Here is a 14,808-nt window from a genome sequence, read left to right on the forward strand (position 1 = left end):
CTGTTAGAATGCAAACTCCTTTGGGCAGATATTGTTTGTAAGGACACTGCACCAGGTGCTATGCTATGGAGAGACAGCAGAGAAGATAGTCTCTCATTTCATGGAATTTAATCTGGTAGGAGGATGTAGCACCTAGATAAATATATTACAAAGTAATAGAGGTCAGTTCATTAGAGAAGTACAAATAAATACTGTAGGAATTATGACTGGGAAGAAGAGGGAAAGTCTCCTGAAGAAGGCAGCATTCAAACTGAGCTATAATGGACACGAATTCAACACTCTGGAGTAGTGGGAGAAAAGGAGTAGGCAATAAAATAATTGTGTGATTAGAGGATACTGATTTAATCTATCCTGTTTGGTTGGAGTGTAAACTACAGTGAAAAGGAATAATAATGAATGACATGATCCTGGAAAGACAGGGTGATACCAGATTGGGGAGGGTTTTGAGTGCTAAATAAAGCTGCCTGAACTTTATTGGGTCGTCCATGGAGATCCAGAGACAGATTTATGTATAAGAAAAAGCAGTTTGATAGTGGTATTAAGATTTGTATTGGGGAAGACATGTTAAGAAGGTTATTTCAATAATCTAGATAAGATAATGAGTACCTTACAATATAAAAGAGAGGAGAGATGACAGCTTTACTCTGAAGAAAGAATTAAATAATGCAGTGCCATCAACAGGCACTACAGCTACACAGTATTTACTCTTGACTTCTAGAGTGCTCAGTCATACACATATCTCTAGTCAAGAATATGGTGGTTGTCATAGTTTCTGAATTTCTAAAACAGTTATTGTTTATTTGCTGAAAATGTTGCCATTGATATGATGTTAAGCTATCCATTTTCAGCTATCAATTTTCTCCAAAAATAAAATTAATTAGTGAGATAAAAACATTCAAAATGTTGTAAGACATTGCACAATAGTTTGATGAATATGTAGATCAAATACTATTAATTGTTGATTGAACTGAATGCCATTTGCACTAGAAGAACATGATGTCAACATTTAGATTTCGATTTTCAAAACACTTAAGCCTAACATATATTTAAGTAATTTCCATCAGCAAAACTTTTAAATGTCATTAAGCTTCAATCACCATTACTGAAATACTTTGGTCATCTCTTTCTATCTTGAGAGATGAGTATCGGGATATTGATTAAAAGTCACTAAAACCTAACAATATCAGGACTAAAAAGGAATTGAACCCCTTTCATAATTTAGTTATTTGAACATGATCTTGTGCATTTAAACAAAAAACAAAACCCAAAAAACAACCCACAACAAAACAAAAACATTGTACGTAACTGTTGGATTACAAATTATAGTCTCAAAATTAATTTGAAATGTATCATGTGAAATAATTTCATGAAGAAATAAAAAATAAATTAAAAACTTAAAAAAAAAAAAAGAATATGGAGGTTGGATGGGGGCAGCTACATGGCGTAGTGGATAGACCACCAGCTCTAATATCCTGAGTTCAAATCCAGCTTCAGATATTTCCTAGCTGTGTGATCATCTTGACCATATCACTTAACCCTGACTGCCTCAAAAAACAAACAAACAAAAAAAGAATTTGGAAGTTGGGACCCTAAAAATGTAACAGCATTTGGATTCAACTAGGTGGCACAGTGGATAGAATGCTGCAATTGGAGTAAGAAAGACCTGGGTTCAAATTTAGCCTTAGATACCAACTAGCTGTGTGATCATAGGCAAAACACATAACCTCTCTGTGTCTCAATTTCCTAACAATTGCAGATTATAACAGCACCTATCTCTCAGGGTTGTTATGAGGATCAAATGAGATAATACTTGTAAAGCACAAAACAAACTATGATATGATGATGGTAGTGGTGATGATAACAGATAATAATGATAATTAATAATACAAAGAGCACTGAACTTAGGAGTCAGAAAAAATGAACTGGGATTCTGGCCCTGTCATTTACTTAGGTTTTTGAAGACTTCGATCAAGTTATTTAAGTATATCAGTTTCCTCTTCTGTAAAATGAAAAGGTTGAACTAGAATCTAATATCCTTTCCACTGCTAACATTTTGTGAAATGGCAGGAAACCAATACTTTCACGGGACAAACTGACATATAGTATATATCTTGGCTTCTAAATTTGTAATTTGAATTTCCTTGAATGTTGGCTATTTGGTAAATGAACCACACCCCAATGATATCATAGACAACATTTTATAGGACATACTTATTTAATCCACCTAATAAAAAAGATATGGTTACACTGCAAATGACCTCCTAGGAGATCAGCCAGAAGAAAATGAACAAGAGTGATTTGGGATCTGTGGCAAGAAGCCCATCACAAGGGAATACGTACAGCAATGATTCAGACTCATAGGATATGGGCATATCCTGTGAACGTTACAATGAGTCATAAGCACTGGAAGTTTTCATTTATGAAAACCTGTTGTTTGGAATTAACCCACATTTGGTCCATATTTCTTTTATTTAAAAAAAAGGGGATGGTCAGAATACAAATAACTGTCTATGAGAAGAAAGTAGAAGAGAGTAGTCTCAGATAAAGTAAATGTTCATTTACTATATTGCTTAAAGTTCTTAGAAAACTGAAAAGTGATTGGAAGATGACTTAAATAAAACAGAAAAATTAACTTCAATATTGTACTTAAAGTAAAAATGAAGGAAATGACTGTTAAGATAATATGAATTTCCAAATTGAGAAGATCTTAAAAACTATTTAATCTAATCCACTGCTTTTACATAAAAAATAAGGTTGCTATTATCTTCTTAAAACTGACTATAACATTTTAAAAGGGAGGCACCAATATAATAAAATTTAAGACCTGTCAGAATTAGATGAATCATTAAATAAAAATTTTAAGATAGGTAATTTTGACACATTCATATACATGAAAAAGTAGCAGTGTACATTAAAAAGTAGACACACATAGAAATCTTATGTATTTCCTTAAATAGATAAGGATGATTCTAATGATCACATAATTGATTGTAGATGACTACTCCTAAAATGTTTAAGGGATTTTGATATCACTTCAAGTTAAATATCAAATGAGAAAATGGAATTTAATTTGTTCTAGCAATCCCTTTTTTTAAGGATAGCACCAGAATAAATTTTAGTCTAGACCTTTCTGAAACAGCACAGATTTCTTAATCTGTAAAATCAATTTCTGAGTAATCAATTTAGTATTATCATAATACTTTTATCATCAAGATAAAACAATTTATGAGACTATGCAAAAGAGATATTTTAGAGAAAAAAGAATTGAATGAGTAAAATTAACTTTGAGTATGGATGTGGAAATTAAGTTTCAGCGATTATGTCCTGTTTTGGACCTTGACTGATCTTGGAAATCATTCTTTCCTTCTTTGGAAAAAAAAAAAAAAAAAGATCCACCAGAGTTCATTAATTTCTGAAAGGAGACTACTTTTATTAACTGTTGGCCTATACAATTTTGCCAATTAGTTTCTTTCTCAAATCCATTTTGATTCCTCCCTTGTCCACCTCACTCCCTATTCTTATAGTTATGTTTACCTGTGTACACACTGGATTTGCTAAGCAAAAGGGATTATTTTCTTTTTGTCTTTATATCCTTAACTCCTAGCATGATGACTTTCACAGTGTTGATATTTAAGCAAAGTTTACTGAATCGATTTCATTATCCCATTAGCAACTCTTTGGATACAGGGGGTTTCTGGTGAATACCTGCTATTTAAATTAATCCTGACTTGATGGAACATGATTTTCTTAACCTTAAAATTAACTTTTTAATTTTTGAAATATGGAACATAAGTACAACTTTGCTGAGTATAAGTATATAGCACTAAAATTTCTATCTTATTGGGTTTTTGACCTAGATATGCTAAAAGCAAAGCAAATTCAACATGTTCAAAAGAGAACTTCCTGTACCTCCCCCAATCCTTCTCTTCCAAATTCCTATTTGTATGGGTCTCTTTCATTCTTTTGTCTATGTAGGTTCATAACCTCAGAGATAGCCTTCAATTTTCATTCTTCCCTCATATCACATAGATCTAATCAGTTTCTACCCCCCATAGCCTTTCTTGCCTCTTTCTCCATTACCTAGAAACCATTCTAGATCAGTCCCTCACCACTTTCTGCCTGGATTCCTGACTGGTAAAGTGGTCTTTCTTTTTCAAGTTTCCCCTTCCTCTAAATCATCCTTCGTACAGAAGCCAAAGTAAAATTTCCAAAGTACAGATCTGACCATATCATTCTTTTTCTTAGGAAGTTTCAGTGGCTCCTAACCACAAATAGATAAAATACTAATTTTTCTCTCTGATGTCAAACTTAAAGAACTTTGCTGAAGCCTAACTTTTGAGGTATAAACACATCATTCTATATTCATCAAAATCTGCCTTGTTGCTATTCCTCTTTTAAATGAAATTTCATTTTTCTTCATGTCTTTGCAACCATAGTGTGTCTACCACACACAGAATAAATTACTTCCTCACTTCTACTATTTAGAATTCCTAGTGTTCTTCAAAACTAGGCCTAATGATGTCTTCTATCTGAGGGTCTTGTTGAGTTCTCCCTAAAATTACCTTTTAATTTACTTTGAATATATTTTTATAACCTTATACATGCATGTTGTTTCCCTTGAATGAAAGAGATTATTTAATTTTGTTGTCTGTAATCTTAGCACTTAATGTAGCCCCTGACTAAAAATAATAATAATAATAATAAACAACTAACATTTATATAGTGTTATGTGCTAGATACTTTACAATTATTATTTCATTGGAGCCTCATAAAAAGCTTAGAAGATAAGTGCTAATATTTTCTCCATTTTATCATTATCTCTGAGGTCAAAAGAGCTTAAAAGACTTGCCAAGGGTCACATAGCTTAGTAAGAGTCTAAGGCTGGAGTTGACCGCACATCATCTAGACTCCAGGCTTAGTGCTTTGTGTACTATGTCACCTAACTACTTGTGCTAGGTGCTTAATAAAGGGTTGTTAGCAGACTGACTTATAGGTAGAAAAACTAAAAAAACTTAAGATATTAATTGATTTCAATCCACTCAGAAAAGGAAGGCTTTTAAAAACTGAACTGGAAAATATCTGTAACAGATGAAGAAGGCATAAACTATCTGGGAGGAAAGGAGATGGCATATGGTTTTCAAGTAACTACAGGCTCTAACTTAGTGTCTCTTCAAATATTTATGGGACTTGTTCATATGGCAGTCATTTTTAGAAATAAAAGATGGTAGCATCTTATGGATGCATTTCCTGGTAAATAAGTGTGGCAGATTAGAAGGAATCCGAATTTGGGCACATTACCCCACAGGTAAGTGCTCTTCTGCAGCTCTTGCACTCAGGCTTACTTACCATTTTACTTTTCACAAGCTCTTCAATGGCGCTGACAAGCTCTGCTGCACTGGGTGTTTCGGAGCTGGTGGGACGGACCAATAAACGGGATGATGTCTGTGGAAAAATGCAAGGGAGGAAAAAGGAAAAGAGAGGGAGGAAATGCTTCCAGTTTAGTCACTCAACACAAAATGATTCCTTCTGCAAATGTCTCTTTTTAAAAGTAATTCCAGACAGAAAATCCACGAGTTTTATTCTTTTTTTTTTTTTTATTATTTATTTAAAATCATCCTTTCCAATTTACAATATTCAGACATGAAATATTAAATGAATGCTGATCTGGGATACATGTGGAAAGCAGACCACATCTGTTTTAAATGGACAATCTAAATTCATAATATTTTTCAAACAAGTGATTGGGCATGGGAATAGTCTTAGTCTAGTTTTTTCAAATGATTCCTAAATAACATATAAGAGGGAAAATGTACAATACCTGATAAGTTAATAGAATAGAGACTTAAAAACATTCTAAAGTGCAAATCCTTGAAAAACCAGAAAAAGAAAAAAATGACCACAAAGTGCATTTACTGTAATTCTTCAAAATAAATAGATAAATACAAGGAAGAAAAGGAGCTGGGGCACACTGACCAACCAGACTGGGAAGAGAGGGGGGAACAAGCTCACCATTTTCTGTGCCATCCATTTTCCCCAGTGATTATTGCAGAGTACAGAAGATCTCTGGCCTCACAAGCTATAAATAAGATGCCAATTTATGGCTAGAACTGAGGGTAAAAGGAGTTGACAGCAAAGGAGTCTGGGTAAGGGGCCATTAAGTTCAGTTTCAGTAATTAGCAAACATGGTAGGTTTGCAGATTACTTGTATCATTAAATAACTTGAAACTAGAAAAGGGTATATAATATGAACCTCACTTCATATTAAGGACAGCACAGATGCATGCAACAGAGGTTAAAGCTGTCCCAACAATATGTTCCTGGACAAAATGGACACATACAAATTTATACATTTACAATGATGCTTTAAAATATATAAATCAAAACATGCGCTTTGGATGACAAAAGTTGATTCATTCTAATGAAAGAGGAATATGGAATGAAGGAAAGGAAAATATTTCAAATGGAAAGGTAAGGAAATTGAGCCAAAGCAGACACAGAACACAAATCAACATAGTGCTGCAGTGAGTTTACAAAAAAAAGAGAAAACAGAACAAAACAAAAAATTAGTCACATGGTAATATACTGGCTGTCTAGAAACATCACTATACTTTTATTTAAAAAAATAAGGTTCTATCAAATTCACTCAATGAAATACAATAATCAATAAAAGACTCTACCAATGAGAGGAGTAATGATGTTTTAAATGGAGAAAAAAAAAAAAAAGTGATCTGATTGGGTATATATGAAAACGCTGCCTGGCAATTACTTGTTTTAAAAAATCACAGAAACTTAAAAAGACATTTTTCTCCTTTTAAAATAGAAGTTACCTATAATGTTAATGAAGATGGTTACTTAGCTTGGAGGTAGACAGAGAGACAACATAGGCCCAACTTCATGTTTAGTTATATTATGTATAAATGGCTACATGGTGTCTTGCCTCAGTTCCTCCTACTTCCTTTTCACCCAACACACAGATATGTGTGTGTGCCTGCACACACTCAAGACATGCACAAAAAAGTCAAAGGAATCAAACCCAAACTAAGTCCTTTAACTTACAATGGCTTTTTTCTCCCTGAGATGTGTAGCTCTCCTAACTTGTAAATTTAAAAAGAAGGGGAATAGTGGGGGAGAAAAGGTATTCCAAAAGAAATGTGGCTAAAAAACCTTCTAATTTGGATTGATTGGCTCAATTTGGCCTCAGCAATTGTTCCTTGGAGATACAGTTGTCAGTGACTGGATTGTGATAGGTCTTAGTTCAGCAAACATGCAGGAAATTGATCTAGGCACAGTACAGCAAAAGATGTGGCAATCCAGCAACTGACTACTTCAGTGATGATGACAATCATTGGGGGGAAAAGGATAGAAAAGAAAGAGGGGAAAAAAAAAACATAGCTGTTGAAAACATCTGCTTTATTCAGAAATGTTAGTTACTGTCACCATCCCCCCTCAACCCATTTGGGGAAAAAAATCACTAGTTGTGACTTCATACTGCAGTTTTCAACACTTGAAAATTTTAAGCAGCACAATGGGAATTCAAGTGGGAAAGGACATTCAAATTGTATTTATCAAGTTTCCATTTTGATGTGCTTTGTTTTAGGGCTTTGTAACTACTACAGTATTTGAAAAATAACCCTTTGGATATAGCCCTTGAATCATTCCAGGTAAAGATTAAGAGGTTTAGTTTACATTTCTGTATTCTTATAGCAATCTCTCAAAATGAGCATTTGGAAGTAGTATGTTGTCTACATATTAAAGACTTTTGGCATGTGGGGGAAAAAACTAACTAAACAAATACCACTACAATTTCATTTTATAACTATAAAGCTAAACATTAGCATTATGCAAGTCTCAAAGAGAACTGAACTAAAATATGAAAAAAATATGTTTGGGGGGGTGTTGAATTATCTGCTGTTTATGCAAGTTTCACATAAAACTCATTTTATTCTGTTAAAGACTATATCACTGCATTGGATAAATGAACTGACATTGGTAAATCAAAAACCTATAAAAATCCTTAATTTGTCTACAATGTAACAATCTGTCTCTCTAAGCAGAGAACCAGTAGAAACATAAGGGAAAGATGATTTTGAATTTCTCTCTCTCTCTCTCTCTCTCTCTCTCTCTCTCTCTCTCTCTCTCTCTCTCTCTCTCTCTGTGTGTGTGTGTATATGTGAAGAAAATTTAATTAGTTTAATCTATAAGGCAAGCATCTGTACCTGAAACTTGCAAAAAAGATAATCTATAGAGGTCAGCATTAAAAGTGCATATGTTGCTTCCTATTTCAAATGTGAAGTTTTTGTAGGTATATATTCATTGTGTATTTCTTGATGGGGGAAAATAACCTATGCATATCTGGAATAACTGCAATTTGCATGGATTTATTTCATGCACTGACCTATCTAGTCTTTTGTCTGAGTGACTTTACATACAACCCCTCTGCAAAGTAAAACCTTCCCCTACTCAGATTTAATGGTCCTAAACCTGACTGCCGGGGTAGCACCCTTTCATCTTTTACCTTATCATCCTGGGAGTCTGGCTGAAGGAGGCTGTGCTGCTGAATTGCCATTGGTGGTGGAAGAGGAACTGAATCTGCACCTTCTTCCCCTTCCTCTTCCCCACAACTCTGCATTCCTGAAGAGGAGGACTTGGAGAGTGTACCACTGCTTAGCCCCTCATTCCGACCTCTCTGCAAGAAAATGGAGAAAAGCTTCATGACCTTCTGGGCCAATTCTGTCACTATCAGTTAATCCCTGATGAATGCCCAAGAGTCACATGGAAAGAGTGGAATAAGGCAGAAAGTCAGAGAAAAGAAATCTAGAAGAAATGCAGATACAGAGTCTCAAGAGTAACTTTTTGTCCTCTTCCTTCAATCCAGATAGTTAGTGTCTTGTTCACTCTCTTACAAAATGGAAGAAGCAATCAAGTGGTCTCTAGCCCTTTCTCTTTTTTAGGTACATATTTCTTTGTCTTATCAGTCAATTCCCCCAAATTCTGTTCTTGCTTGCAAATAATATATTGCCATTAAAAAAAAATCTATTAAGCAAAAGCACTTGATAAATCAAATGGTCTCATTGGGTTTTCCATGCCATGTATTACAAAGTCCAAAGATCACTCTTATTAGGACAAAATTTCATGGAAATTCTGGTCTTGGCTGGAAAGGAGAAAAATACAGTCAAGGTTACATAGTGAGAATATGAATATCACAATCTTTATCACTGTTTTAAACTTAGCAAAATTAGGACTTTAGAGGCTATTAAGCAGACATAATTGGTAAGTGAATTTATAAGACATGCATGAATTTAAAGAAACACAAGCACTATTCAAAGTCAATGATATAATTACACACAGAGGAAAAATCTACAGCAGAAAAGTACATATGTACAAAAGAAATTAAATGATACATCCCTTATATCCTTTCCTCTTCATTAAAACTTATGAGGGATTTGGAAAACCGCATAAAATAATTATTATCATTTTGTCCATGACAAGATTTCCCAAGGTAGGGAGTACTGATGCCACCAATACTGAGGATGGCAGGGCTGGATTAAATAGGTATTAACTGTTCTTTCCTGTGGAGTTTCCTGGTTTTCAGGAGGAAGGGAAATGAGAAATCTCCTGACTTACTTAAGTATGTTTATTTCTCATGAAGGGGAATGATGTAGTGTTTGCAATTGGGCTAGCATAGAAAACTAATCTGATATTTTTCTCTTCATAGGCTAGTATATAAATTGAAGGAAAAAAAAAACAGGAAGAAGAAAAACCATTCTATACATCTTTTCCATTAAAACTGAAAAAACAAAGCAAACAAAACCGAGTACTTTATTTGAAAAATTTTGGCAGTACATAGTAGTGTTAGGTGAAATCCAGAAACATGATAAATGCTAAAGGAATGACAAATGTTCTACAAGATTGAGTGGCAACTCCTAGCACCGTCTGTGTGCTAAATACAATGGACAAAAGGGCCTGAAATACACCAATATTTAATATAATTACTTCAGTAGACATATGGTGGCTATTGTATATATTAGGTCAAGCTGCTCAGCCTGTCTGATTGTCAGTAAAAATCATGTAAATGGTTGTGAACATGCTGAACTGCTCCAATGCTCTTTGTCATTCTGCACTAGCCTATTTTTCTAAGCAAAAATCAGTAAGAATAAGGGAAAGATGATTTGGGCGCTATTATGTAAAGGGGAAGAAAATCAAATGAATTTAACCATGAGGCAAGCATTTGAACCTGAAACTTTACATAAAAATCTAAGGACAGAGGTCTTTTAATTTTCTTAATGCTGGGGGTAAACCTGAGTTTGTAGCTCAAAGGAGGATACTGACCTCTTCTATTGTCTCATCCTGCGGAGTAGCAGCACTATCATCTGAATCTTTCTGAGAGCCAGCATCTGCGCTCTTTCGGACTTCTCTGCTCTTCTTATGCTTATGGGCAAGCTTTTTCACATGCCCATCTGCCTTCCCACTGCTGAGACGTCTCACAGGGCTGGTGAGCCATTTCCTCAGGGTGTTACCTGGACGCTTGGGACCTGGAGAACTCTGTGCCCCAATCATATGAGGCTGAAGTGATGTGACAGAAGCAGGAGGGCTGGCGTCATTACTGGAGACAGAAAGAGAGTCTGAAAGGGCAAAAGAAAAAGTTGGGATTTTAGTGAAATATCTAGAAAATCATGGTGCAACAAAGTCTTAGAAAGAAAAAAAAAAGTTCAAATACTATTTGAGAAGAAAATATTATAAGAACAAACAAATATTATTTTCACATAATTAAAAAAAATTCTAAGGAACTTGTTTTTTCCTAACTTAAAAGTGTGAACAACAAAAGAATATATACTCAACTGATAATTAACAATGATAGTCATAGGAATATTACAAGCCCATTTACTATACCCTGGGTCTGCCCAATTTCATTGCAGCATATATTAATGAAAAGAAAATAGTCGTTTTAAAAAAAAATAAACTCACAAACAATACACAGTCTATTTTGACTTGGTTGAAGAAGTAGCTGATGACTCATCATCAATATGACATATTTACCTTCAATGGGAAGTGGGGTTAGGAATGGGATTTGATTTATTCCATTAGACTCAATTTCCTCTGTGACCAACAGAATTTTAAAAGTTACTAAATAATTAAGTTTTAGCAACTAATGTCTATGAAACAAAGGGAAGCTAAATGGCTTGATTTTATTAATTAACCCTATGTTCTGATGAAACTAATCTGTATTGTACAGGTTCAACAATACAACATAGAATCACAAGTTTATAGGACAACCCTAATTTTACAGTTAAAGAAACTGAGGCTCAGGAATAATAAGTGATTTGTCTAAATTCGCACATATAGTATCAAAGGTGGCATTTAACCCCAAGACTTCCAAATCCAGAGACAGATAAGATAGTGCTCTTTAGTCTGTACCATAGTGCCTTTGTTTTAATTCATGTCAGAGGTTGTAGAAAGTAAAAAAAAAAATCTTGTGATACCAACATCTCAGCAATGAAAAATAATCTTCTCAAGAATGCTACCATTCTTCAAAAAACAAAAACATAAAACCAAGAAAACAAACAAAAAAGCTCGTGAAAACAAGAAATCTTTAGATAATTGACCCTTGGTACAAGAATACTGTCTCATAGCAAATATTCTCACCTCAAGTTAATTGTAGCCTGTTATCATTAGTCTATAACCTAATGACTTTTCAGCTGAGAAATTCCCCAAATGTACTTGATATACCACAAAGTCAGTGAGGTTCTACATGGTTGGTTTGCAATTTGGAAATAAGAAGCTCAAAATAGCTCTTTCACTAATTAATGGCTGTGGGTTTTAGCCACCATTTAAATAGAATAAAATATTTTGCTTTGTTGGTCTTAGGCAGTGAAGAAGAATAAAAATGATTACCTATATTTCCTCTTTAATCTTTTCTAAATCTTAAAAAAAAAAAATAAGTAGACACATTTAACGGTCTTTTAAAGTAGTCCTTTACACCAATACTTGGATTAGATGTATTTACTTCTGCTGCACTGGAAGCCTTTTTCTTCTTCAATGAAAAAGCAAGAGAGTTAATCCCTCTCCAATCTAGTGATTACATGTACATAGAACCAACAGCACTTTCCCACCAACATTCCAGACACTGGGTGTACACAATGGTTCCTCCTTTTTGCGCAATCTATGGAGTATCAGGTAGTGAAGTATTAATCAGCAAAGAGTATAAGTTTCTATAAACAGATGATGTATTTTAAGGATGATTACCATTAAGCTAAAAATCTAGCCTTTTCCCAGACTCCATTAACAATTCACGTAGAGGTTCTATTCATTTTCTAGGAATATAAATAAATAACTAAAAGCCAGGGATTCATGTCATGTTTAGACAAGCTGCAACTTTTTTTCACCATTAAACAGAAAAAAGTCAGATCTTACAAAAATGTTGCAACAAGTAGAAATTTGTTTTATCAAATGCAATAACAATAAAAATGGGGGGGGGGGAAGTATTTCAGTGATCTAAATACTAAACTGAACATTAATTAATTAATTAATTCAAAGAGCATTTACAGAGAAAACTAGGTAAAAAACACTGGTAAACACAAAAATAATTGTAGCAGGCAGAATGTGAAAAATATCATATTAAAAGTCAAATATGTATATTCAGAGAAAGAAAGGATCCCATGGTTTTTTTTTTTTCCTTAAATGGGAAGAAAGTCAAAAAAGGAGATGGCGATTGAGCTGAGTCTCAAAGGGAACTAGGAATGAAATAAACAAAAGTTAGCTAAAAATAAACCATTTATGCATCAGTGTGTGTCTGGCTTTCAACTTATGTCAAAATAATTGTTATTCATGCATTCTTTTCAGAACATATTTAATCTTCTGAATTCTATTTTACTTGATATTTCAACAAACATTTTCTAAACATCTATTAAGTGTAAAGTACAGTTGTGCTAGGCACTATTCAGATAAGAAAAAAAATGAAACAGTCTCTTCCTCAAGGGGTTTACATGCTACTGGGGAGTGGGAAGGAGACACAAGTTAATTAATGAAAATTTTATTTATAAATACAAAGTGATTTCAACATGAACAGTTGGGAGTGAGGGAAAATCTAGAAAGGTTCTGTGTGGCAACTTAGCTATGCTTTTAAGTAAGATAAATGAAGCTAGGAAATGAGAGAGAAGTCCATACTATGCAAATCCTGGAAGTGGAAGATTGGATATTTTGCCTAGGAAGCAAAAGTAGGCATTTTAGTTGGAATAAAAACTATATAAAAAGGATAAAAAGAGGGGAGTAAGAGGAAATGAATGGAAAGTAATCAGATTGTGAAACTTTTAAAACTGGAATACAAATTTTCATATTTTGTCCTAGAAGCAGTAAGGAATCACTGAGGATTTGCAAATAGACGAATTGAGTAATTTACATATCATTATATATCATATAATGATATTAAATAATATAGCACCTACTACATACCAGGAATTCTACTAAGTACTCTACAATTATTATGTCATTTGATTCTCACAAGAATCATGTGAAATAAGAGCTATTATTATCTCTCAATTATAAATAATAATAATAAATATACTATATTAATAATATATAAAATTATATACATAATTAAATGGGGGATTAATAATAGCTCAAGCCTTACAAGATTATTGTTAGATTCAAAGGAGATAATAAATGTAAAGGACTTTGAAAATCTTAAAATGCTATATATTAGCTCCTATTATATCAAGTGAGATGTCTATAAAGCATTTAGCATAGTAGCTGGCACACAGGAGGCACTTAATAAATGCTTGTTCCCTTCTCCTTTCCTTATGCTCTGCCACATACTTTCAGGAACCTTGATTTACCTACATTCCATGAAGAAGTACTAGAATAAGTTTTTAATGAAAGCCATCCCAATTGTCTAATTAAATAATCAAAAAGTTAACTGTAATCTTATGATGACTATTTACATAATTTATAAAACTATAATAATAACCATTACCTCTAATTAAATTTGAGACCAACGCCAAATATTAATTTTCAATGTGCCATTAAATTCATGTTTTTTTGTGGTCAGAACAGAGTTCTATAGAACTCTATAGAACTTCAATGATAGAGATAAAGTTGACTATATATGACCTCAACATGGACATAAAACCATTTTCAACAGTCAGACTTTGCAGGTGGAGAGAAGAGTGGGGAAGTTCTTTGGAACAAAGAGTGAATTGTGATTCTGCTTCTTTGTCAGGACCCATAATCATCTTACCCTAATTCCAAATGTGCTTATATCATTCTGCAGTCAATTTGAATACAATACAGAATGAAGAACAAGAGAAATTCTTACAGAAGCTTTAGCCTAGCCTTATTTGGGAAGGGTGCTGATATGGTTTACTTCAATTGGTACATTATAACTAAAAGAAATTACACACATTCCTTCTCAGTTGTGTATGCTTTTGTTCTCTTACCTTCAGGAGGTATGTTCCAGAGACATTTCCTCTTCATCTGGAAGGTCAAGTATAGTAAACATATTCATGGCCTTAAACGTTTCACCACATTACTAGAAATGGCACTGTTCTGTTCAAGGTCAGTGGTTCACTAGAGCTGTTGACTGAACATATGTGATCGGGGGCATTGTAATGCTAAATGAAACGTTTTGCTGTTTTGGTTCCCATGTGGTACTTTTTAAATTAAAATACATAAGTGGACATACTACATCAGTTTATTTTATTGGTATACTTATGGTTAAGAAAGAAGCTATCAACCATGGATAATTACAAAGTTGGGATGAGATAAAAGTTAAAATTGTTTCTTTTTTTTTTTTTCCTTCTTGAGAAAAATTCA

At 33.7% G+C, this 14,808-nt stretch overlaps 1 protein-coding gene across 2 annotated transcripts in view; it reads right to left on the reverse strand.

Moving 5' to 3' along the window:
* The window catches only part of TRIO (trio Rho guanine nucleotide exchange factor), a 274,467-nt gene that overhangs the window by 36,558 nt on the left and 223,101 nt on the right, over positions 1–14,808 (reverse strand). For both annotated transcript variants that reach the window (XM_074279114.1, XM_074279115.1), the window contains exons 31-33: positions 10,330–10,622; positions 8,516–8,686; positions 5,347–5,442 (exon numbers count right to left, since the gene is read on the reverse strand). In XM_074279114.1, the coding sequence (XP_074135215.1) occupies positions 5,347–5,442; positions 8,516–8,686; positions 10,330–10,622 (560 nt within the window). The remainder of the gene's footprint in view (positions 1–5,346; positions 5,443–8,515; positions 8,687–10,329; positions 10,623–14,808) is intronic.

Source organism: Sminthopsis crassicaudata, chromosome 1 (assembly GCF_048593235.1).
Source record: "Sminthopsis crassicaudata isolate SCR6 chromosome 1, ASM4859323v1, whole genome shotgun sequence".
Classification (NCBI taxonomy): Eukaryota; Metazoa; Chordata; class Mammalia; order Dasyuromorphia; family Dasyuridae; genus Sminthopsis; species Sminthopsis crassicaudata.